Source organism: Poecile atricapillus, chromosome 11 (genome assembly GCF_030490865.1).
Source record: "Poecile atricapillus isolate bPoeAtr1 chromosome 11, bPoeAtr1.hap1, whole genome shotgun sequence".
NCBI lineage: Eukaryota > Metazoa > Chordata > Aves > Passeriformes > Paridae > Poecile > Poecile atricapillus.
Genome location: NC_081259.1, coordinates 8,004,107 through 8,027,064, shown reverse-complemented (window position 1 = coordinate 8,027,064; position 22,958 = coordinate 8,004,107). Strand labels below are relative to the sequence as shown.

The following is a 22,958-nucleotide window of genomic DNA, read 5'->3' as shown; positions in this document are numbered from 1 at the left end:
GCACTTTTAGCCAGGCCAATGGGGCTGGAAAAAGTCTCAGTGCCAAGAGAACAAACTTTCAAGCAGGCTGGTGCCCTTTGTCCCTCTGTCTCAAGGGCAGTGACTGACCCCAGCACCAGCTGGAGGCAGCCCAGCACATTCATGTGCCTCTGTACCCAGCCAGCAAGGCAGGCACAGCCCTGGGCTGGGAGCAAACTCTGGGCTCTTTGGGAAGGAAAGGGGGTATTTTCCTTCCATCTGTGGCTCTCCCATGCCCCAGGGAAGCCTCCCACCCCCATGTTCGAGCAGTGCAGCCACAAGCAGGGAGCCGTGGAGCCGTGTTGGGTGCTCACCTCCATATCCTGAATGGGATTACTGGGCAGCTGTGGGCATTGTGAGCCACATGCCCCACCAGCTGATCCAGGACACACAGCAGCCCCAGACCACTCATCTGCACTGACCTCCCTGATTATTGCCTTGTCCTCTGGCATTTGTTCTCTTTCCACCACGTTGTCCTCACCTCATCAGCGTGGCTCATCTGTAGTCAATAACCAAGACTTGGCATAGCCCCATACAGGTGGTGTGGTCTTCTTTTCAACCAGTGCCACAAATGGATTTGTTAATGATGGTGTGAGTCCTCAGTGTGCCTCCTGTGCATCGAGGCCGTGGAAGAGCAGCATTTTAGTGAGAGCATTGCTGGCTGGTCAAGGAGGGCAGTTGTTCCTCTACAAAGCATTTGGAGATGTCTTGTTTTGGTCCCACCATCACAGGGGACATCCTGAATAGTCTGTCAGAAGATCACTGAGAGGGTAAGGCATTCAGGGCCATGGAACACAGGCTGCACCAGCACCACTGGGGCACAAACTCTGCTCAGAGGTGCACAAAGCAAGGATAGATGATGTTAGGTACAACAAAGAAAAATTCAACTGGAAAAAATAGTTTAACCATTAGTATGGCTAGCACAAGAACTGGACCCAGAGAGAGGGGAATCTTCTCCCCACAAGTTTTTTTTTTTTTGCTTCTCCCTAGAGCAGGATAGCCCTGCCCTGAACAAGAGTTGAATGAGGTGATCTTCAGAGATGACTTCCAAACTGATCTTTTTCTCCATCTACCTCAGATGCCAAAAGCTTTCCTAATGTAGTGTCTGCCCTGACCCTCAGCTAAAGCCTCCTCACCAAAAGCCTCACAAATCATCTTAGAAATTGCAGACCGGGCCAAACTAGATTGTTTCAAGCAGAATATGTCCTCCCCTATCTGCCTTCTGCTCCTTGTGCTTAGCAAACTCTACTGGGAAGAAACCATGTTCTTGGTATGCATTAGGTTTCCCAGCAGGATAGTACCCTGGTCCATCATGAAGCATAACAGGGCTTACAGAAATACAGGAAGGCTTTAATCTCTTAGGAAACCCTGCCTGACTCTTCACCTTCTCCCTGTCTGCTCATGATCTGTTGCTTTCGAGGTGGTGAGGTCCCAGGGCAGCTTCTCATCTTCTGTGGAAGGAGTGGTGTTAAACCCCAGAACATTTCAGCCGCGCTGCAGCCTCTGGGCTCAGCAGGGAAGGCAACAAAGGGGATTTTCTGGCGTCATCTGTTCCAAATGACGGTGGTTTCAGGGAGCTCCTTGGCCCGTTTCCACCGCAATCCGTCAGCTCCCGAGCCCACGTAACTGGGAGGTGGGGCCTCGTGGTGGTGGTAATGGCCAGAGCACGGTGCATCACCCTCACAGGACCAGGGTGAAGGGACAGTACAGACACCACTCTCTGCTCCTGCTCTGCTGGGGACAGGCTGGCCCTTGGTGAGTAGCCTGCACCCACTGGGTGCTCTGGGACAGCTTCAGTGGGACCAGAGAGTGAGAGATCACCCATTCTCTCCAGATTTCCAGAATTTCATCTGCTGCTAAGAAAAAGGGGTCTGTGCTGGGGCTGGAGCTGTGTTCTCACAAGGATGAGTGTTTGCATTATGAGCAGCAGATGTGCGTGAGGGGGATGCTGATCTCACCTGGACATCTCACTACATCCCTACCCACTGCTCTTCTATCTGCTCCTGTCCTATCTTCTTACCCCTTCTCAGCCAGAGTCTATTCTCTTGCATATCTGTTAGCATCCTGGTTGTTCTGAGTTGCTTTGCCAGCATACTGCCCTGACCATAACTTCTCTAAACTAGATGCCTCTCAACTAATTTTTTTTGTATCTTTGGGTGTTAAGGAACACGAGCCAGGCAGGGCTGCATGGAGGCTTTGGTTTTACAGTTTAACTGGTAAAAAGTCAAGTATTGGGCAATGACACATCCATTGCACCCATGGGAGGTGTGTGTCAGCCCAGCTGCTGTGCTTGGGGGGTGCAGAAGTGAGGGGGGAGCCCAAGTCCAGCCCTGCTTTCAGGCAGAGTCTGCTGTTCCCAACTTTGCTTTGCAGGTGGATGTGCCACAATGACAGTGAAGAAGACTCAGGCTCTGCAGGATGGAAGTGCCAAGGTGGGTGCAGGGAAAGGGAGTGAGAAAAGGGTAGAGACATGCCAAGGGGGCCAGGTAGTGTGTATTGACTGTGCTGGATAAATACCAGCCACACCTCACACTGTCCCACTCATTCCCATATTCTCTTTATAGGGATCTTTACCTGCAGTATTATGAAGCATCATCAAAGGGAAAGGATAAACCTTTTTGCTTGCTTGAAATTAAATATTTCAGATTTTAAAAAGTTAACCTAGAGCTGATTCAAGCACTAAGTGATAGATGCTGATTATGCCTATCCTTCATCTGTGCCACATTTAGTCCCCTGACCTCCAGCAGTTATGGAGGTTCCACAGGGCGGGAAGCCAGAGGGAGCACCTAAACATTTGGGCTGGGGACACTGGAGGAGTGGGGACCATCCTGCTCAGACACTGCCTGCAGTGCCCCTGCTCCCTCATTGGCAGCAGCCTGCTTGTCCTTACTCAGCATACCTGGGAGACCCTCAGTGGGGCCTGAGAAATGGCCTCCTCTTCCTGTGCAAGCTGAGGTCCTCTGGTCACTGTAACCCACCAAGTGCCACCGGTGTGTGGGGAATGGGGCATTCCTCAGGGAAGGGCTGTTGGCTCACCCATGTCCATCTGCCACGTGCAGGAGAACGTGCTGCAGAGGGTCCTGCAGCTGCCCGTGGTGAGCTCCACCTGCGAGACCCTGCAGCGGAAGTACAGCAGCACCAAGGAGTCCCACCCGCTGATGGCCTCGGTGTGTGAGGTGTACGAGCGGGGCGTGCAGGGCGCCGGCGCCCTGGCCATGTGGGGCATGGAGCCCGTGGTGCGCCGGCTGGAGCCGCAGTGTGAGTCCGTGTGCCGGGGGGACGTGGCAGGGGGTCCACCGGAGCCTCCCCTGGTGGGACAGCGCTGGCACGAGCACGTGCCTGGCACAGCCCAGGTGCTTTTCTTACCATGCTTTTGCCCAAGGCAGTCGCTGTGGCCAACAACCTGGCTTGTCGGGGCCTGGACCACCTGGAGGAGAAGATCCCTGCCCTCCAGTACCCTGTCGACAAGGTAAGTCACAGGCACCACAGTCTGGGTCCCCCCAGCCCCTCTGGAGAGCTCACAGTACATCTCCTCTAGTCTCGTTTCTGGCTGGGGAGAGGCTGCTGGCTGGGAAACAAGGCAGCATCTCCAAGTGAGGGCTCCTCCAAGGTCTTCTGCAGCCTAAACAATGGTTGGGGCTCCCAAATATAATTCAGAAGTGTCCTGTGTCCCATCCCTGCCAGCTACCTCCAGCCCAGGTTGGAGAGAGCTGTTATGCCCCTTTTGGAGCTGTTTACTGGCATGGGCGTGGCTGGGGTCCTGCGGTCCCTGTGGCTGCCCCACGCCACCCCAAGCACACCAGTGGGGCTGTTCTCCATCTCTCTGCCCACAGCTCGCATCTGAACTGAAGGACACCATCTCCTGCCCCCTCCAAAGTGCCAAAAGCACCATTGGCAGCTCCATGGATAAGATCAAAGAGCTGGCAGCGGAGGGTTATGAGGCCACCAAGAGCACAGTGGAAACAACAGCTAAGTACACGAGGAAGAACTCAGTGACCCAGATGGCAGCTGCGGGGGTCGACACAGCCCTGGGAGGGCTGGAGAAGCTGATGGAATACCTGCTGCCAGAGGAGGATGAAGAAGCAGGTAGTCCTGATGACCTAATCCCCTCTGAGGGAGTCTGGTGACAACTGGCTGGGCAGCTCCTCAGTTGTGGGGTGCATGGGGCAGGAGGCAGCCCCTGAATTTTGGCATAAGGCTGTCTAGGAGGGCTGTTCCACCAGAATGTAACCCTCCCACCATTCTTCTGCCTGTACTTTTCTACCTTTAGATAAGAAGCCCAAAAAGAAACATCTGTCAACGCCGAAGGTCTCCCAGCGGCAGCCCAGCACTACCACCACTCCCACCACTCCCAGTGCTCCCAGCGCTCCCAGGGCTCCCAGTGCTGCCAGTGCTCCCAGCGCTCCCAGTGCTCCCAGAGCTCCCAGTGCTCCCAGAGCTCCAAACATTCCCAGTGCTCCCAGGGCATCCAGTGCTCCCAACACTCCCAGCACTCCCAGCGCTCCCAGTGCTCCCAGTGCTCCCAGTGCTCCCAGTGCTCCCAGTGCTCCCAGCACCCTGGGCCGGATTGGCGCCTTGGTCAGCACCGTGTCCAACCGCGCTTACCAGCAAACCACCCAAAGCCTCCAGCGTGCCAAAACCAAAGGGCAGGAGCTGGCCTCCTGGATCCCCATTCTGGTGAGTGCCAGCACCCACCTGCTGGGCTCCTGCTCCTCTGTATCCTCTTTTCAGTTGATTTTGCTTTCAGATGGGACTTTTCAGGCTCCTTAGAGAAAATCTGAGCAGAGTACATTTCCCCCGCTCAGCAGGACAAGCTGGGGCTGGCAGTTCCTGCTTGATGTTCACACATAACCATGTACCACATTAGTGGGACAAGTTATTTTTAGCAGGCTCCCAGTGTGTAATTGTTGATTTATGACCTTGCCATAACATCCTTCCTGAAGCAAAAAGCCCCTGCAGAGACCCAGAGAGGATGGGGAGAAGGAGGTGCTTTTCCTACCCTATGCTGCAGTGGGAACATCTTCCCTGGCCTGTGACAAAATCCCAGAGCTCCCATCTGCCCTCAGGATTTCTCCCCAGATGCACAAATCCCTGCTCTCTGTGTACCCCTGTGAAATCCTCCGACTAAACAGGATGGAGTGAGTGGATGGGACCAGCCAGCTCTCTCTGAGTGGTGGCTTTTTGCTCCCCTTGCAGGGAAGCCTGGCCAAGCCGAGTGCCCCCGTGGCCCCTCAGGCCCGCAGTGATCGGCAGGGCAGCACGGGTTGGCTGACCCGGCGCCCGAGCAAGGCACCGGAGCAGAAGAAGGAGAAGGCAGGAAAGAAAGACACCAACCACACCAAGGTATGGAGAAAAGCAGAGCAGTGAGCTAGGAATGCTCCAAAGCATCCTCCTACCCATGGACCATGCAAGCATGGAGGCTATTCCCCCATACCTTTGGGGACCAGGTCCCCAACCCTGCTCAGCCCTGAACTGCAGTTTGGAGGATGCAAGAGGGGGTTGGCAGTGGGACAGCCCCAGGAGTCCCGATTCCCCAAAGCTGGGGTCTGTGGGCAGCCTCTGTGCCAGGCACAGTCACCCTGACTTGTATGTTCAAAACGCCTTTGGAGCTGTGGGATGTCAGCACTGAACTCCCTACTGAGAGAACACCCCAGAAAAATCTCCTGCATGGTCCCAGCAGCGAGGGGTGCTGCGAGCCGGTGGGGATGGGAACAGTCTCCAGCATTGGCTCCGCTGGGACCTGGGGACGGGAAGCAGCAGGTTGGGGTCAGTGCCCTTTGTCTCTGCCTGCAGCGGAAGCACAGCCTCGAGCAGAGGGTCCCCTGGGGCCTGGAGTGGGGGGAGCTGGCTGGGACAGGGAGAGACCCTGCTGCAAAGAGCTGTGGTGGCTTTTGCAGAGCAGTGAGATGAAATTTCTCAGGCTTCGAGCTGCAAAGGGGATGGGGAAACCAGGGCCACCATGTCCTGCCTGGAGGGGCTGGTGGGGCAGAGGCCCTGGCCAGGAGCTGAGCTGGTTTCTCTGGGCAGGCGGGACAGGACCCTGGGCTGGTGGGCAGCGTGGCTCACAACCTGCAAACCGCCTGCGCCTCCAGCATCTCCAGCATGAAGAAGGTCCCAGCCGTGGCCTGGGATGCAGCAGAGGGCTTGATCCTCTTCACCCCCCGCAGGCTGTCCAGGGCCATGGAGACAGTGGATGCTCTCGGGGGGACCCTCGTCAGCGCCCCTAAGCATCTGCTGGGCACCCTGTACAGCTACGTGCCGGTGAGTTTGCCCCCAGCCAGGCCCTGCCCATCCCCAGCAAACCCCATTTTGCTCAATCTCCTCCCATGAGCACCCCATAGCTGCAGGCAGTGTCAGGGGGTACCAGACTGGGGAGAGGGGGTGCCATGAAGACATCTCAGTCCCACCCTCCTCTTGAGCATCCCCAAAGCCATGACAGCGAGTCCCCCAATAGAACAGATGGGTCAGACAGTGGTGACACCTTCACACAGTTTGTGCCCAAGCCAAGGTGTGACCACATCCCCAGGAAGGTGGAAGTTCAGGCTGAGACCCTGTTCTCTCTCCTTTACCTCAGCCTGTTGTTCCCCTGGGAGCATTTCTTCACCACAGCTGCTCAAGGGACTGCAAGCCACCCACTCCCCTCCACTCTGGGGGCAAACTGGCTTCTCCTGAGGTTCTCCCAGTTTAAGGGAGGGGCTGTGTGGCACAGGTGGAGCAGGGCTGGCAGGTGGGTACAACCTGGCTGGGTGCTCACCCCATCTCTCAGCTCCGCAGGCAGTCAGTGAAAGAAGAAGAAGCACCCAGGGGCAGCAAGACCGACACGGAGAAGAAAGAGAAGAAGGAGGAGGAGGAGGAAGAGACCAAGCCTGCTGTCCCCTCCACTGAGGAGAAATCCCAGCTGAGGAGCGACTGGCGGCTGTACCGTGGCCATCACCCCCTCTCCTTCCTGGGGCTCGAGGACCCCCTCTTCCTGCGGCACAACTACTACCGCAGCCCTGCCTTCGACCCCGACTACCCATTCCCACGGAAATCCGCCTTCTCCCCCTACAACAGGCGGGTGAGCGAGGGCTCCTACCGCTTCAGCCCCGACTCCATGTACAGCCGGGCCTACTACGGCAACTTCTACAGTCCTGTCTTCAAGAAGGACTGAGCCAGCAGGCAGGACAAGCACATCCCAGCCCCTCTCAAAACCCCTCAGCACGCTTTGCCTGGGCCCCTGCCAGCTGCCCACACATACCCCTGTTCCAGGACAGGAGCTTAAAGGACAGGCCATGGGATAGCTTATTCTGGAGTGCATCAAGGCCAGGATAGAATAAAGGCAATGAAAAGCCCTGCTGCTGGAAGGAGAAGGTAGGGGAAGGTGGGACTAGGAAGTTGAAGGAGACGTGGAAAGAGTGGTGAGACGAGAAGGGACCACCCAGGGCTGACATTAGGCAACCTTGGTCCCTGCTCAGCAGACAGAGTGAATTTAGATGGGCTGGCTACACATTGAGAACAGCAGTGAGAGAGAGCAGGGAGGATGGCAAAGCTGACAAACATCACCATAGCAAGCCTGTCTCCCCATCCTTCCTCCCTCCATCCCCCCTTGCAGGGCCCATCCCTAGGCACAGATTGCTCCTCCATGGAGGGGCTGAAGATCCCCACCAACCAGCAGGATTCATGAGTGGGAAAGCCCTGGGCACTTCCCTCGCAGCTGGTGGTGGGATGGATGGTGGTGTCAGGAAAAAGGCTGGTGAGAACAGGTGGAGCTCCTGGAGCCCCTCTCCCACAGGATCACCTGGCTTCCCACAACACCTTGTTGTATCTGCTGCAATAATAAACCTGCAATAATAAACCACCTGCCACTCACCCCATCTGCTCGGCTTCTTTGTGGGAGTGAGACACCAAACCAAGGGAACAGAGTGGGGTGAGACCCCAACTCAGGGCCAAGGGAGTGGGCGTGGAAAACATCCTGTTACATTCCCTGTGGGTAGCTGCCACTGGGATAGTGGCATGCCCAGCATGGTACGTGTCTCTTCCCATGCCCCAAGTACAAATTCACAGCTCCAAGGAGCCGGGGCTTCCTGCCAAAGACAATTTATTGCATTTCCAGAAGAACACAGCAGAGAAATCAGTGTCCCTACAGCACGCACAAAGTCTCTTCCAATACACTGCTTTCCCAGGGCACAAAGAGAAGGGTTTGGGAGAGGCAGGGAAAAGCCTCCCAGCAGCAGAAGGGTTCAGCGACGAGCCCAGCGACCCCTTTCCCCAGCCCCCCTCCTCCCCGGGGACAGGCAGCCTTACAGAAGGAGTGGCTTGGGAAGGTTGGGGGTGCAATTCCCATCCTGGGAACGAGCCCTGCGCCTGGCTTTTCCCAGGCACAGCCTGTACAGCGCTCACCCGCACAAGGGAAAGGGCTGTGATCGCTGAAAGGCTGTGGGGGAGAGGGCTGTGAGCAGGACTGCTCACAAGCAGGGGGGATGGGAGGCACCGGCCCTCACCAAAGTCCTGTAGGATGGCCCCAGGCTCTGGGACACTCTCACACGGTGATACACACGCGGGAACTGCCAGCGCCTCCCCAGTGGAGAAAACCTCATCTGCCCAGCTCATGGGTGCTCCAGGGTTACTGAAGAGGATCCTGATGAGGGTTAAACAGGAATAGGGATCCCAGAGAAGGAATGGAGAGGCAGGGAGTCATGTGCTGTACAAGAGCAGGATATCCTTCCCAATGGCTGACAGCCTGGGCAGCTCCTGCTGCAGGAGCTAGAGATGCTGCTGCCTGGGGCTTTGGCAAAATCCCCCCGTGGTTTCCAGTGTTGGAGGACAGAAGGAGAAAGCAGGAGGCACCTAAAGAGCTGGCACAGCAAAGAGATGAGACCGTCCCACGGCAGAGCCAAGAGTAACACACTACAGTCCTTGGCTGCCCTGGCTGTGCATGGCAGGACACCCAGAACCTGACACTGGGAGGACAGCGAGGAACCCATCATACTTCTGGAAAGACACGCACCATCTCCACGGGCACCCAGCGAGGAGGCTTGGCCCAGCTGGGCAGCACAGAGAGCAGCAGCATCCGTGCAGTGGCTCAGAGGGAGTCTGTTCGCTTACGGGCAAACACAGCCGACATGGTTTTGACGATGCCACGGATCCCTGTACCCTTCTTCAGGGCCAGCTTGGTGTCTGGGATGAGCTTGGCCAGTCCATGGAAGACCATGAGGGCGCCGTGATAAGCCTCAGCTGCAGAGACCTCATAGAAACCGCAGTCTAAAGAGAGGGCCAGGAGCCGCCCCTCCTCGCTGGACACCACCCGTTGGTGGTGCAGGTCCCGTTTGTTGCCCACAATGACAATGGGAACCTTCTCCTGGCTCTGCCCCTCCTTGGCTGCCTTGATGAACTGGATTTTGAGGGGCAGGATGTTAAAGCTGGCACGGTCACAGATACTGTAGACCAGAACAAAGCTGTCTGCCCACTGGATTCGCTTCTCCTCTGAGGAGCCATCCTCTGCCTGCTCCTGGGGAAAGAGAAGAGGAAGGGTTGTTTCATCAGACTCCCTCCCTCCCTCCCTCCACACCTGCCTGCTAGAAGAGTGCAATCCTGAGCCTGTTGGGACAGGGACAGCTAGAGAACAGCAAAAGGGCAGAGAGAAAGAGGAGTACCGTGAAGGGCAGAGCAGCACCTGGCAAAACTAACCAAGGGGAAATGATTCAGCTTTCAGCCTAATCCTAACCCTCACCCAGCTGCCAAGCACTGCAGGCTGTAGGTGGTAACAGTGTGGGGACCTCAGGGCAGCACTTCTTTAGCACAGTCCTGTATTAGCAGCAGTGCTTCAGCTCCAGTATTCTCAGCCAGAGGGCCATGGGCTATGGGTAACTATTTCCACCCTGTCAGCAACACTGCTGTCCTGTCCTTGGCAGGTGAGAAGAGTTCAGTCACTTATGAACCCTCTGATTTGAGAGCCTTGCTCAACTGGACCTCCCAGCCTGTGGTTCCCCATAGGTAACTTCCAGTTATGGGTTTTTTGTCCTGGAGTAGAAAGAGGTGATAGGAGTGGAGCCCTCTCACCTGGGAATTGGGGACGTCCCAGATGTGTAAGAGAATCTCTCGGCCATCCACAGTCAGGTTGTGGCTGTAGATGAATTCTGACCCCCAAAAAAGAAAAAAAAATAGTCATCTTCATGGTGTCACCAGCTGCCACCCTGGACCTTTCACACCCCAGAGAAGCAGTTCTGGAGCAAAGAGATGGTCACTGAACAAATACAACATTGAGCCCCTGGGCGCAGGCAAAGGCTTTGAAGAAAGGCAGGAGAGGATGGGCTGCAATGAAATCCCACAGGCAGAAGCAGGGCTGTCTCTCGACCCCACTCCCTGTTGGGAACTGGCCGGGCACTCACCCATGTCTCCATACTCTCCAATAAAGCGCCGGGTCAGGAAACGCACGGTTAGAGCTGCAGAGGGAAGGATAGGAATCATCAAAATAACCCAAAACCTGGAGTATTCTCCTTTCTAAATCCAGAGCAGAGTCAGGCACCATTCCCTTGTAAACTCCTACAAACAGGGATGACCTCTGAGTTTCCCCAGCCGCCAGCAGGTCTGTGAGTGCAGCAGAGGCACGGCACGAACCAAAGCGTCTGCACGATCCGGAGCATCAGCAAACTGCAGCTCAGTGGAAAATATCCTTCCTTGTCACTCCCCGGATGGCTACAAGGTTGTGCTCAGCTTTACAGCTTCACCCTAGGGCTCAGCCCCATCTCACCCATTTGCTCCATGGGCTGCTCCCTGCCACTGCTCCTCCAAGCACTGCTGCTTTCAGCCTGGGAACCCCCTGCTCCAGCTCACGGTCAGTTCTCACCTGATTTCCCTACGTTGTCTGCTCCCATGACAAGGACGTTTGCTTCCATCTTCAGGGCAGTGGGGCCGGGCACCTCCATGAGGGCAGGGTGGTCGGGGGTGAAGCTGGTGCTGCGGCGCAGTGGGAGCCGGAGCCCCATGCCGAGCGTGGCCGGGCTCCGGCAGTGCCAGCCGCGCGTACAACTCCGCTCGGCACGGCCGGCAGCCCAGCGCTTCCCACGGCACCCAGGGGACCCACCAGGCCCATACCCCTCCCCGCAGCCGCAGGGGCGGTGCAGAGGGAACTGCAGGCAGCCGGATGAAAAACTTTGTCATCGCTCAGATTGTCCTGAACATACGTCAGTGGCTGAGCCGGCCCTGCCAGCCCCCAGCGCGGCGGGCGGCCGGGAAGCACCAGCTGTCGGCACCAGCTGCTCCGCAAACTGCAGCATCCCAGGAGGTGCCCAGGCCTCCACCTCGAGCACTTTGTGCCTCGGCAGGGACACGTAGCCCCTCTTCCCTTCCCCACGGTGATCGCGGGAATGTCTGCCAGGAGTGGAGGAGTGTCAGCTGCTGGGGTGTCTCGTCAGGGATGAAGCAGCTGATGAGAGATGCGAGTCCCTTGTGAGTGACGGAGCATCTCATGGGTGGAGGAACTTTGTTTCACCAGAGATGGAACACCCCGCGATTAACGGAGCGCTGCCTCGCACGTCACGAAGCATCTCACGAGGGATGGAGTCACTTGTGAGTGATGAAGCATCCCAAGAGCGATGGAGCATCTCCCGAGTGATGGAGCTTCTCTGGAGCACCGAGGAGCCGCCGCGCAAGTCCCACAGCCACGGGCGTGCCCCGCTCCCCCGGCTGCTCTCCCCGGGGTGCAGTGAGGACCGGCCGCATCCCCCGACCCGCCTCATCCTCCCTCCCTCCCTCCCTCCCTCCCTCCCTCCCTCCCTCCCTCCCTCCCTCCCTCTCGGCTGACGCCATCGCGGCGCGCCGGGCGCGGCCATGGCGGCGGAGGCGGCGGCGGTGCGGGTGGCGGTGCGGGTGCGGCCGCTGCTGCCCCGGGAGGCGCTGCGGGGACACCGGCCCTGCCTGCGGAGCGATGCCGCCACCGGAGAGGTGGCGCTGGGCCGCCGCCGGTTCCGCTTCGCCGCCGTGCTGCCCGAGGCGGCGGGGCAGGCGGCCGTGTACCGGGCCTGCGTCCAGCCGCTGCTGCGCGCCTTCTTCCGCGGCTTCAACGCCACCGTCTTCGCCTACGGTCAGACCGGATCCGGCAAGACCTACACCATCGGGGAGGCCAGCGTCGGTGAGTCTCACCGGCACCGGCGGCTCCGTGCCCGCCAGCATCCCTGCTCCGCCAACATCCCTGCTCTGACAGCATCCCTGTCCCACCAGCATCCCTGCTCTGACAGCATCCCTGCTCCACCAGCATCCCTGCTCTGACAGCATCCCTGCTCTGACAGCATCCCTGCTCCACCAGCATCCCTGCTCCACCAACATCCCTGCTCCGCCAACATCCCTGCTCCACCAGCATCCCTGTCCCACCAGCATCCCTGTCCTGCCAATGCCCCTGTCCTGCCAACATCCCTGTCCTGTCAACATCCCTGCTCTGCCAGCATCCCTGCTCTGAGTGCATCCCTGCTCTGACAGCATCCCCACCACCCCCCTGCTCTCCCCACCAGCCCCACATCACCACCTCCTTCCTCCTACATCTCTTTCCATCCCCAGCCAAGCCACCTACACCACTGTCCCAGCCATCTCTCCCAACCCACCGACTCACTGGTGCTGCTGTCCACACCCATTTCAGCACCTTTGCACTCTCTACCCAAACTCAAACTGTATCATCATCTCCATCATTTCCAGTTTTGCTCCCAAACAACCCTTCCACCCTGCCAGCCCCTCCAGCTCAAGCCAACCTCCCCCTGCCATCCTGCCCCCCAGCAGCCTTTCCTTTCCCCCTGCCTGTGTTGCTGTACCCACCCCCCATGGACACCTTTGAGATCACAGATCCTCTTCCACTGCAGGACAAGTGACAGGATCTAGTCTTCCACCAGCTCTGGAGGTGGTGTTGATAGTCCTGAAATAAACCTGAAGGAGAGGGAGGTTTGCAAGTGTTTATCCTATTAGTTTTTTTTTATGAAGGAAATGAGAAAAGAGACAATTTTTGCATTCTAGTTTAATGGCATTGTGATTTCTTACAGATGATGTACTGTAAACATTTCGGTCATCTTTAGTTAATTGCATCATTTGTAAACACTAAATTTTAATCTACGCCTGTTTTCAGTCTCCCAGTTCAGGCTATCATTGCACCAAATTTGGAATTTGCCATTTTACATGGCTGTTGAAGACAAAAGGAAAAACATTTAAAATTCAGACAGTGGAGTGCTGTGGCCATGTACAAGCAAGCTGGAAGCACTGAAAAAAGAGAAAAGCTTCTCTGAGCTGGGAAAAGTTGAGGAGTCATGCTGGCTTCAAAGGACAGCACACTGTAACTGCAGGCATGGTATTTGATACTCACTAAAATGCTGAAGGGGCTTTTTCCTTCTTGAGAAAGGACTGGAAACAAGCAGCTTTGCTGGAATCCAGCACAGCAGTGGGATAGGATTTGCCCAGAGGTCTTGTGGGATGTTTAACCCAGGCTGTGAGGGCTGAGCTCCCCAGCTGGAAGAGCTGTGAGGCTGCTCCTTTCCAGCTGACATGTGTTGCAGGCAGGCTTCTGACCTCAGCTCTGTCCCCAGCCAGCGTGGGCTCCCTGGACGTGCCCTGCTCCCCATGAGCATGTGCCTCTCTTTGCCAGCTTCCATCAATGAAGATGAGCAGGGCATCATCCCACGAGCCATGGCTGAGACCTTCAGGCTCATCGATGAGAATGACCTGATCGACTACACAGTCCGAGTGTCCTACCTGGAAGTGTACAAGGAGGAGTTTCGGGACTTGCTGCAGGTGGATACAGCCAGCAAAGACATCCAGATCCGGGAGGATGACAAGGGGAACGTTGGTATGTGTGGCCGTGCAGGGGCTCCTTTTCTCGCCATGCTGTAGGCCAGAGCTGGGTTATCTATCCATGAAGGCAGAGCCAGGTCTTCTCCCTCCATCAGTTTGTCTCCTGCAGCAGTTTGCTGTGCTTAATTTTGAAAGCTGGTCTGGGCAAGGCCCAGTACAGGCAGGGTGAGAGCGCCAGGCTGTGCAGAGGAGCTGCGTCCTCAGGCAGCCCGTCCCTCCCAGCCACAGCTGCCTTTGCTTTGCAGTGCTCTGCGGTGTGAAGGAGTCAGAAGTGGAAGGGCTGGACGAGGTGCTGAGCCTGCTGGAGATGGGGAACACAGCCAAGCACACGGGAGCCACCCACATCAACAGGCAGTCGAGCCGCTCGCACACCATCTTCACAGTGACCATGGAGCAGCGGCGTGGGGCTGGCCGGCTGCCCCTGCACCACCGCCCCCCTGCCGTGCCCGCCGCCGGACAGGTCCTGGTGTCCAAGTTTCATTTTGTGGACCTGGCGGGCTCAGAGCGAATTGTGAAGACAGGAAACACAGGGGAGAGGCTGAAGGAGAGTATCCAGATCAACTGTGGCCTCCTGGCCTTGGGAAACGTCATTAGTGCCTTGGGAGATCCTCGGAGAAAGACCACCCACATCCCGTACAGAGACTCCAAAATCACCAGGTACCCCTGGGACCGGGACCCCCCACGTCTCATGGGCTCAGTTTGCAGGTCTGCCCTCTCTGTGGGTTTTCAGGAGCAGTGAGGCCCAGATAGAAATGCAGGCCTAGCTCACTGCAGTGCTGGAGACAATGAGGCTTGCATGAGTCGTGCTGCTGAAGCTGTGATGGGGTGTTGCGGTGGGTTATCCTCTTTCCTGCCTGGCAGGGAATAAAAAAGTACTCCCAGTAGACTTGTTTAATGGACCACAGTTAGTTCTTAGCTTGAGCTGGTGGCCTTTGCAACCTCCAGAAGGATCCCTGGCAGCACATACCTAGCAGTGATCCCGGAGTCAGGGATCTCCCAACCTCAGGAGTTACTTGGATGGAGTTTTGCTGTGGCACAAACTGTTAACCCTCTGGTTAATGACTCCATTCACCTCACTAGTGCCAAAACAACTACAGAGCAAGGACATCAATTTCCTTGGGCTTAACCTATGAAAAGGGTTGAAAACGTTCTATTTCCTGTGTTATTTTGTATTCCTGCTGTTCTAATCCCTGTGCTCTTCCTTAGGATCCTGAAAGACTCTCTTGGGGGGAACGCCCAGACCGTGATGATAGCCTGTGTCAGCCCATCGTCCTCTGACTTCGACGAGAGCCTCAACACGCTGAATTACGCCAACCGGGCTCAGAACATCCAGAACAAGGCGGTGGTGAACTGCCGCAAGGAGACGGAGCACATCGAGGAGCTGCACCTGCAGATAAAGAACCTGCAGAAGGCGCTGGAGCAGCGGCAGCGCTCCGAGACCCGCACCATCCACCGCTCGGGCAGCGCCAAGCGCCAGGCGCCGGACGCCACGGCCCGGCTGCTGGCCGAGTGCGCCCATTACCGCACCTGCACCGACGCCGCGTACCGGCTGCTGATGGAGCTCCAGGAGGACGGCAGCCTGAGCGTGGAGCAGATCCTGCGCGTTAAGGAGTGGCTGTGCGCCGTGGAGAGCGAGAGGAGCGAGCTGACCTCAGCCGGGCTGGACAGCGGCATTGAGAGCGCCTCCATGGAAGACCAGGGACCGGAGGCACAAGGTTCAAAGCTGGCAAAAGCTCAGGTAATAGTGGGGTGTTACAGCTGTGAGGTTGGGTTCGTCTCATGGCCACAGCAACCCCAGCACAGCATGATGGAAGGGTCAGGAGAGGGAAGGGAGGAGACATAATCTGTCCAGGAGGCCCTAGGGAGGCAGAAGGACATGGTCCTCCCAGCAGGCAGGGAGAAATTAGATTCAGCTGCAGTTGACAGATTCATTGCACAGGAAGAATCTGAGTCTGCAGAGCTGTTGTGTCCTTGCAGAGTCCAGCGTGGGAGAGGAAGGACAAGGGTGGATGCTGATGCTGCCTCTCTTTTATTTTGGAGAGCAGGTGAGCACTGAGAAGAAGTGTGAGTCCATCAAAGATGAGCAGGTGGCCAAGCTGCAGAGGCAAGTAGAACGGCTGGAGGAGGAGAACCGTGATTTCTTGGCTGCCCTGGAGGATGCTATGGAACAGTATAAGCTGCAGGTATTTCTGGGCTCTGCTGTCTTTGTAGGGACCTGCCCCACACCTCTCCTTCCTGCCCTGGGATGCTCTGCCCAGCTTTCAGGTTCCTCTGCAGTGGATCTCAGATCAACATGCATGTAACCACATTTTTCTCATTGTTTCCTAGAGTGACAAACTGCAGGAGCAGCAGGATAAGATCTCAGAGCTGCACGTGCGCTTGGAGATGGCAATGCCAAACCTGTGTGTGCCAGGACTGCTGGAAAATCTTCACCTGGTGACTGCCAGCCAGAGACCTCACACAGCCCCACTGGATGCTGCCCCATCCTATGGCCTTGGTGGGGTTCCCTCAGGGCTGCTTCCTGAGCAGAATGGAAGAGCTCTTTGCAAGAAGGTGAGGGCATAAGGCTGTGCCATTGAAGAACTGCTGCCTCTTCACTTGACTGCTCTCTGCTGTAGGAGAGCTTTTGCCCTGCTGTTCAGTGTGATCCTTGTCAGAAGTGTAGACCAGAGGACTGTGCTCAGTGTTCAAATCCAGAGTTTTACAACTCCGGCAAAACCAGCCCAGCTTCAAAACTGAGGCTTTTGCTTTCATGTTGTGGGTGAGTCCCAGATTTGTTCAGTGTTTGAGCAGCAGAAGCACAGGCAGCTGGGTCTGGCAACACACCAGTTCTCCTGAAAATACACTCAATCCATTCCGATGCTTTTCTTTACGTGTAGCAGTGATGCTCAGCTGGGAGCCGCTTTTTCTATCACTGGCTCTCACACAGCTTGTTTCCTCTCCTTCCAATTCTGTGCCCCAGAAGCTCAGCAGCAACTTCTCCTTGCAGAAGGAAGAGCCGGCAGGCTGGCACCCAGACCATGCACAGTGCCCGACTGGCGATCCCGAGATCAGAGACGTGGTGCTGAGGAGGGAGCTCAGCCAGGACTCAGAGAAGCCATCAGACCTGTCCTCGGGAGAGGAGATGGAGGAGTGGGAACGGAAACGGTCCCTGTCCCAGCGCCGGTGAGTTGGGGCTGTCCCAGCCAGCTGTCCCTGTGAGGTGCCCTGGCAGTGACCTGGCTGTCCCACTGCTGCAGCTCAGCTCTCATGTCTGATGTAGGGGCAGATACTGCCTGTGGGGTCAGTGATGCTGCTGAGACACCTTACTGCTCCCTGGGGAGCTCATTACTGTCATTCCTGACCTCAGCTGTTGTTTCCATCTCATTCTGAGGCCTGTGGATCATGAGGGTCTGTCCTGGTAACAGCTTTAGCAGTGCCCAGACTAAACTGATTAATTTGCTTCTCCTTCTAGAAATGGGATCCAAAATTTGTGCAAGAAGGAGATTTTCAAGTTGAGTGAGGAGCCAAATGGAGGCAATGCCCACTCAATACAGGAGGAGCAGCTGGAGCTGTCAAAAGGCAAGTAGCAACCATAGGTTGTTGGATAATCTATGAGCTGGTGATTCACTGGGTGATCTTGATGTCCCACCTGGATGTGCCCAGAGGACAAAAATGGAGCAAAAATAGAGCCCAGCTGATGTTTTCTTAGGGAGAAACTTGAACTCCTAGGGTCTGGCAATGATGTTTTGGTGGAACTGTAGGTGACTCCGGGCAATGCTGTACCAGAGTCTGGCTACAGATCCAAGATCAGATCAGGTTCTTTGGTCAGCCATCTGCTCAGATGGGGCTTTCCTGACCTAGGAGTTTGTGTTCCAGAGGTCTGTGGGAAGCGGGAGTCACTGCTTGGCTCCTGGGAGCACCTGCCAGGGAAGGACTCTGAGTGGAGGCTGGTGCAAGCACAGCAGAAGATTCGAGAGCTGGCGATCAACATCCGCATGAAGGAGGAGCTGATCACGGAACTCATTAAGACAGGTGCAGAGCTACTGGCAGGAATATGCACCCATTTCCCATGAAACCTCCTCCTAGTTGTGGTGCTTAGTCTCTTTCCATCCTCATCTTCTCTCCCTGTGTTGCTTGTGCTCAGTCTCCTCGCCTATAAGTAGCCTTGTTTCTCCATCCTTCCAGCTGACAGAAATCCTTCCCACTGGCTTGTCCCTTCCCTGGAGTGACTAAGGGAAAGGGAACATTCAGTCTCTGTAGCCAAAAATACTTGGGGAGAGGGAGGAAGGGTCAGGATCCTGGCTGTGAGAGGGGGCTGTGTTGCAGGCAAGGACGCCCAGGCTCTGAACAGGCAGTACAGCCAGAAGATCAGTGAGCTGGAGCAGGAAGCAGAGCAGGTGCGGGCAGAGCTGAGCGACAGCCAGAAGCAGCTCCAGGAGCTGGAGGGCAGAGAGCCATGGGACCCTGGGGAGAAGCGCAAGCTGCAGGAGTACCGCACACGCGTGGCGGCCGCGCAGAGCAAGGCACAGGTGAGGGGGAAGGGCTCTGCCCACCCCGGCGCTGAGCAGGGGCAGAGCTGGGGGCGTCTCTGCAAAGGGCACCAGGGAGATGCCGAGGCCAAGGGTGGTTTTTACCCTCTGGCAGGTTCTGTGCAGGAAGAAGCAGGCGACGGAGAGGCTGGTGTCGCTCTCGGCACAGAGCGAGAAGCGCGTGCAGGAGCTGGAGAGGAACATTCAGCTGATGCGGCGGCAGCAGGGGCAGCTGCAGCGGCGGCTGCGCGAGGAGAGCGAGCAGAAACGGCGGCTGGAGACAGAGGTGAACAAGGGACAGCATCGAGTCAAGGTAGGAGAGGGCAGGAGCAGCTGTGCTACTGTGGTGCTTGTGAGGATGACGGTGGGTGGGCTCTGATGTTGTCTGTGATTGTCTTGGAGAGCGTGGAGATGGAGAGTATCCAAATTGCTGGAGGAGAACATAACCTGTCCCTCAGCCCCTGGCCATAGGGCAAACATCTCCCACTCCCTCCATGCTCATGGCTGCTCTTTCACACGCAGGAACTGGAACTGAAGCATGAGCAGCACCAGAAAATCCTGCGCATCAAAACAGAGGAAATTGCGGCTTTCCAGAGGAAGCGGCGGAGTGGCAGCAATGGTTCTGTGATCAGCCTGGAGCAGCAGCAGGTACAGACAGCAAGCCTGCCTCTGCTTTCCTGTTCAGAGGGGATGCTTGGCAGTCTGCAGACTGATGGGAGAGATCTGAAAACAGGGACCTGAGCCCATCCTACTCTTGAGAAGGACAGTCCATAATGTCATCTGCATCTAGTAGCAGAGAACTTAAGATCTTGTCTTACCCCCAGAAAAAAGTGTAGGATCTCATCTAAATCCTAGCATCGGTAAAGAAGCTTTGAAATTTTGTCTCTTAGCAGAAGGGTGGTGAGAGAGACACCCTCCAAGAACTTGTCAGCTGGGAATTTAGTTTAGCTCTGCCTCTTGGAGGAGCTGGAAGGATAAAACCAGGAAAGTCTGGGCTGTGGGGGTTAGCAGAGATAGAATAGGGATCTATCTTGTTTGGATCTCAGCCCCACTGCTCTTTAGTCCAGCAGTCCTGGGCATTGCTGCTGCTGTCTGCACACACACACACCTTTTGCTTCTCCCTCCATCAGAAAATTGAGGAACAGAAGAAGTGGCTTGACATGGAGATGGATAAAGTTCTCGAGCAGCGCCGGGCCCTGGATGAGCTGGAAGATGAGCTGAGGAAGCGGGAAGCTATTGTGGCCAAAAAGGAGGCCCTGCTGCAGGAGAAGAATGGCCTGGAGAGCAAACGGCTGCGCTCCAGCCAGGTTGGACAAGAGTGAGACACCTCAACCCTTTGCTTGATTTCCTCCAGCAGAGGTGGAGGCTGGAAGACCTGGGTGCCATCCTGGGTCTGGCAGAAGGCTGCAGGCCAGGATGAGGTGGTGTTGGGAAGTGGGTAGGAAATCTTGTCTCTATGAAAGAGTCTGGTTGTGCTGTGCCTCTGAGCTTGTTGGTTTGGTAGCCCTTGGCTTATGTCTGCCTGGGGGGGTCATTTGACCTAGAGAGGGAGGAACAGGGCTGAGGGCCTGACTTGCCTTTAGAGCAGATCCCCTTGAGCATCCTCTGCTGCAGGCCCTGACAGATGACATAGTGCGTGTGTCCAGCCGCCTGGAGCACCTGGAAAAGGAGCTGAGTGAGAAGAACGGGCAGCTGCGTCACGGCAGTGCCCACGACCAGCAGCAGATCCGCCAGGAGATCAACAGCCTGCGCCAGGAGAAGGATCAGCTGCTCAAACAGAGGCTGGAGCTCGACAACAAGCTGCGCCAGGGCACGCTGCTGTCCCCAGAGGTACCTCTGCTGGGGCTGGGGAGCAGGAGGTTGTAGGAGACAAGTAAGGACTGGTTGTTGGCAGATGCTCCCCCGCATCCCAAACTGTGCATGTTCCAGCTTCTCACCAGCACTATTGACATGACAAGGAAGGTTAGAGCAGGGTGAGAGAGCAAACCCTTTGCTCCCTAGTAACTACAGCTCTGCCCTGGCAGGAAGAACGGATCTTGTTCCAGCTGGATGAGGCAATCGAGGCTCTGGATGCAGCCATTGAGTACAAGAACGAGTCCATCACGTGCAGGCAGCGAGTCCTGCGGGCCTCGGCCAGCCTGCTGTCCCAGTGTGAGATGAACCTCATGGCCAAGCTCAGCTACCTCTCCTCCTCTGAGACACGAGCTCTGCTCTGCAAGTACTTTGACAAGGTGGGAGACAACTGCCCTCTGTGTTGGTGGGAGCTGTATTTTATTTACTGCTGTTAGTGATTGCATTATTAGCCAGCCAGAACACGTAATAAACATAACACAGCTTGAACACACTTGTTAACAGAAATGATGATCTGACCAAACTCATTTTCCTCAGTTTCAAGCTTTCTTCTTGCATGGTACTGTAGTTTTGCTCTGTAAAGTCAGGCTACAAAGCCACAGCACCATGACCCCCAGCTGGGAAAGAGGCTTAAGTAGTCATAGGATGCATGGATCGCCTCAGTAGCTCTGGCACATCAGTGCAGGCACGCCTTGCTCTTCTCTCCACAAGGCAGCTCTGACATCCCAGCACTACCAACCTTTGTAAGCTGTGACTGGGGCTTGGTGGGGCAGGAAATCTTCCCTGGCATGAGGGAGCTGAAGTGTTCCTTGCTCTTGGGCCCTGGCCAGGTGGTGACGCTACGAGAGGATCAGCACAGGCAGCACATTGCCTTCTCAGAGCTGGAGATGCAGCTGGAGGAGCAGCAGCAGCTGGTGTACTGGCTGGAGGCGGCCGTGGAGCGGCAGCGCCTGGAGATGGACCGCCAGCTCACCCTGCAGCAGAAAGAGCACGAGCAGAACATGCAGTTACTGCTGCAGCAGAGCCGTGGTAACCCCCAGCTCCCCTGATGGGCAGCAGTGCTACTGCTTTTGTCTTTCCCAGGGCTCCCAGGCTGAAATAGCCTTGTTTTTTGTTGTAGAGCACATGGACGAGGGGCTGGCCAGCAGCAAGCTGCAATATGAGGCGAGGATTCAAGTGCTGGAAAAGGAGCTGAGCCGTTACATGTGGGCAAACCAGGAGCTGAACCAGAGACTGAGTAACATGAACCTCCATCCTGGACAGACCAAAGGTGAGAGGAAACACAGGCTAGGGCTTTGCTGTCCCTGCCAAGTTAAAAGGGAGGTTCAGCTCCCATGCCTGGCAGTGAGATCTTGGAGCAGTCCAGAGCAGTGCATGTATAGGTCCTTCAGCAACTGCTATGCAGGCACCAATTTTGATGAGGAGAGTAGAGATCCTCATGCGCACCTCACTGTACCTTCAATTTTTCCCAGCAGGGATGGAGAGAAGCCTTCATGGGGCTGTCGACAGAGCTGCCCCTGAGCTCAGCACCTGTGAGGAATTCAGCCTCAGGGAGCAGCCCGTGCCTCCAGCTGCCGCTGAAGAGATCCCTCGGGCCAGAGATGAGAGCAGGGATCTGGTGCACGCCCCTTTGCCCTCGACATGGAGGCGTTCCTCGCTGCCCAGCGACAGCCCCGGCGACCCTCGGCAGAGGGACACAGAGCACTCGCTGAGAGCGGGGCAGCCCCACGAGCTGCTCCCACCACGGAGCCTGGCTGCGCCTCCCAAACCCCGCCGGGAGCTGCGCAGAGCCAGCCTCAACATGAGCCCAGTGCCTTATCACCCAGCCATGATAGATGTGAGGAAAAACCCAGTGTAGAGCCAGGCTTAACACCCACCTGGCACAGGCCAGGGAGCAGCAGCTATTGCTGACCTGAGTGTGAGAGCCCTCCTGCCCCATAAGCCAGCCTGGCTACAACCCTGTTACATTTCAGAGGCCTGAGGAAGAGAAAGATGTGACTTGTTATCGTGAGGGAGTTGTGTGTAAGGTGTGTGAACGCCAGCCTATGTTCTCCACATTACTGGCAGTCCAGGCAGCACTGACAGGATGCTTTTCCTCTGCTCCCTCAGCAGCTTAAACGCTGTGAAGCAGGAGACACTTTCCTTCCAGGCCTCTTTAACACTAAAAACTTGTTTACAATGTGGAATTCTCAGCTGAAGGGTTTGCTCAGCCTTGTCAGCCTCAGAGGGAGAGGCTCTGCAGTCCTGCAGAATTTGTACATAGATTTTTGTAGTAACTTTGGATTTTTTACATTTCTACTATAACTTTTCTAATAAAGCAGAGTCAGTTTTATGAAATGGTCACTTGTCAGAAGGGCCACTTACTCTGGGTATGTAGGAAAGGAGTTGTATTTAAATCTCATTGCATCAGAAGTCAGCTGCTGTCACACTGTTGGCCTAGTGTTCAAATATCTGATTTGTTTTAGTAGTCCCAACCACATCTAATAGGTCTCCTATATTAAATGACCACAGGAAGAGCATCTCCAGCCAGCAGCAGAATTGTCTGAAACATCATGATAAAAGTAACTGTGGTTCTACTTTTCTCTTGCAGCCTCTAAGCTGCTTTAAGCAGGGTTTTCATATTCTTGAGAGAACTTCCAGTCTGGATTTGAGAGACTAAATACAATCCTGCAGCTTAACATTGACAGCTCAGGAAGGGGGACTAAGTTTTAACTCTGGCAGAGGAAGAAATGAAAGCCCAGGTATCTATTTTAAGAAGGGCAAGGGACAGGG

At 56.0% G+C, this 22,958-nt stretch overlaps 3 protein-coding genes across 5 annotated transcripts; 2 read left to right on the top strand and 1 right to left on the bottom strand.

Moving 5' to 3' along the window:
• The first annotated feature begins 1,621 nt into the window (after positions 1-1,621).
• Positions 1,622-7,866, top strand: PLIN1 (perilipin 1). The gene is made up of 9 exons (XM_058847240.1): positions 1,622-1,773; positions 2,392-2,450; positions 3,078-3,276; positions 3,405-3,487; positions 3,852-4,104; positions 4,289-4,695; positions 5,215-5,361; positions 6,046-6,279; positions 6,785-7,866. The coding sequence occupies exons 2-9, from the start codon at positions 2,406-2,408 to the stop codon at positions 7,166-7,168; spliced, it is 1,752 nt and encodes a 583-aa protein (XP_058703223.1). The 5' UTR covers positions 1,622-1,773; positions 2,392-2,405; the 3' UTR covers positions 7,169-7,866.
• A 218-nt stretch (positions 7,867-8,084) lies between these two features.
• On the bottom strand, positions 8,085-11,734 carry LOC131583059 (ras-related and estrogen-regulated growth inhibitor-like protein). Its single transcript, XM_058846849.1, has 4 exons — positions 10,844-11,734; positions 10,386-10,439; positions 10,057-10,133; positions 8,085-9,505 (listed from the first exon to the last, which is right to left on the bottom strand). Exons 1-4 carry the CDS (start codon positions 10,980-10,982, stop codon positions 9,080-9,082), a joined length of 696 nt encoding a protein of 231 aa, XP_058702832.1. The 5' UTR covers positions 10,983-11,734; the 3' UTR covers positions 8,085-9,079.
• Positions 11,735-11,820: 86 nt separating this feature from the next.
• On the top strand, positions 11,821-22,512 carry KIF7 (kinesin family member 7). Of its 3 annotated transcripts, none has more exons than XM_058847251.1 (18): positions 11,821-12,127; positions 13,619-13,819; positions 14,070-14,481; positions 15,031-15,562; positions 15,870-16,007; positions 16,153-16,377; positions 16,814-16,989; positions 17,279-17,385; positions 17,683-17,838; positions 18,133-18,335; positions 18,451-18,648; positions 18,858-18,983; positions 19,466-19,642; positions 19,950-20,165; positions 20,360-20,566; positions 21,017-21,215; positions 21,307-21,456; positions 21,659-22,512. In XM_058847251.1, exons 1-18 carry the CDS (start codon positions 11,827-11,829, stop codon positions 22,042-22,044), a joined length of 4,110 nt encoding a protein of 1,369 aa, XP_058703234.1. In that variant the 5' UTR covers positions 11,821-11,826; the 3' UTR covers positions 22,045-22,512. The 3 variants fall into 3 exon arrangements, with proteins under 3 accessions (XP_058703234.1, XP_058703233.1, XP_058703232.1); XM_058847250.1 differs by having other exon boundaries at positions 16,787-16,989; positions 21,662-22,512; XM_058847249.1 differs by having other exon boundaries at positions 16,787-16,989.
• Positions 22,513-22,958: the final 446 nt, after the last annotated feature.

Excerpts from the sequence above, each read along its gene's own strand:
- KIF7 (XM_058847249.1), top strand. The coding sequence starts at position 11,827 with ATGGCGGCGGAGGCGGCGGCGGTGCGGGTGGCGGTGCGGGTGCGGCCG. Across the intron at positions 16,008-16,152 it reads TGGAACAGTATAAGCTGCAG|AGTGACAAACTGCAGGAGCA; the intron begins GTATTTCTGGGC and ends ATTGTTTCCTAG. Across the intron at positions 21,457-21,658 it reads CCATCCTGGACAGACCAAAG|CAGGGATGGAGAGAAGCCTT; the intron begins GTGAGAGGAAAC and ends AATTTTTCCCAG.
- LOC131583059 (XM_058846849.1), bottom strand. The coding sequence starts at position 10,982 with ATGGGGCTCCGGCTCCCACTGCGCCGCAGCACCAGCTTCACCCCCGAC. Across the intron at positions 10,440-10,843 it reads AGACAACGTAGGGAAATCAG|CTCTAACCGTGCGTTTCCTG; the intron begins GTGAGAACTGAC and ends TTCCCTCTGCAG. Across the intron at positions 10,134-10,385 it reads TGGAGAGTATGGAGACATGG|AATTCATCTACAGCCACAAC; the intron begins GTGAGTGCCCGG and ends TTTGGGGGTCAG.
- PLIN1 (XM_058847240.1), top strand. The coding sequence starts at position 2,406 with ATGACAGTGAAGAAGACTCAGGCTCTGCAGGATGGAAGTGCCAAG. Across the intron at positions 3,277-3,404 it reads GCGCCGGCTGGAGCCGCAGT|TCGCTGTGGCCAACAACCTG; the intron begins GTGAGTCCGTGT and ends TGCCCAAGGCAG. Across the intron at positions 4,105-4,288 it reads AGAGGAGGATGAAGAAGCAG|ATAAGAAGCCCAAAAAGAAA; the intron begins GTAGTCCTGATG and ends TTCTACCTTTAG.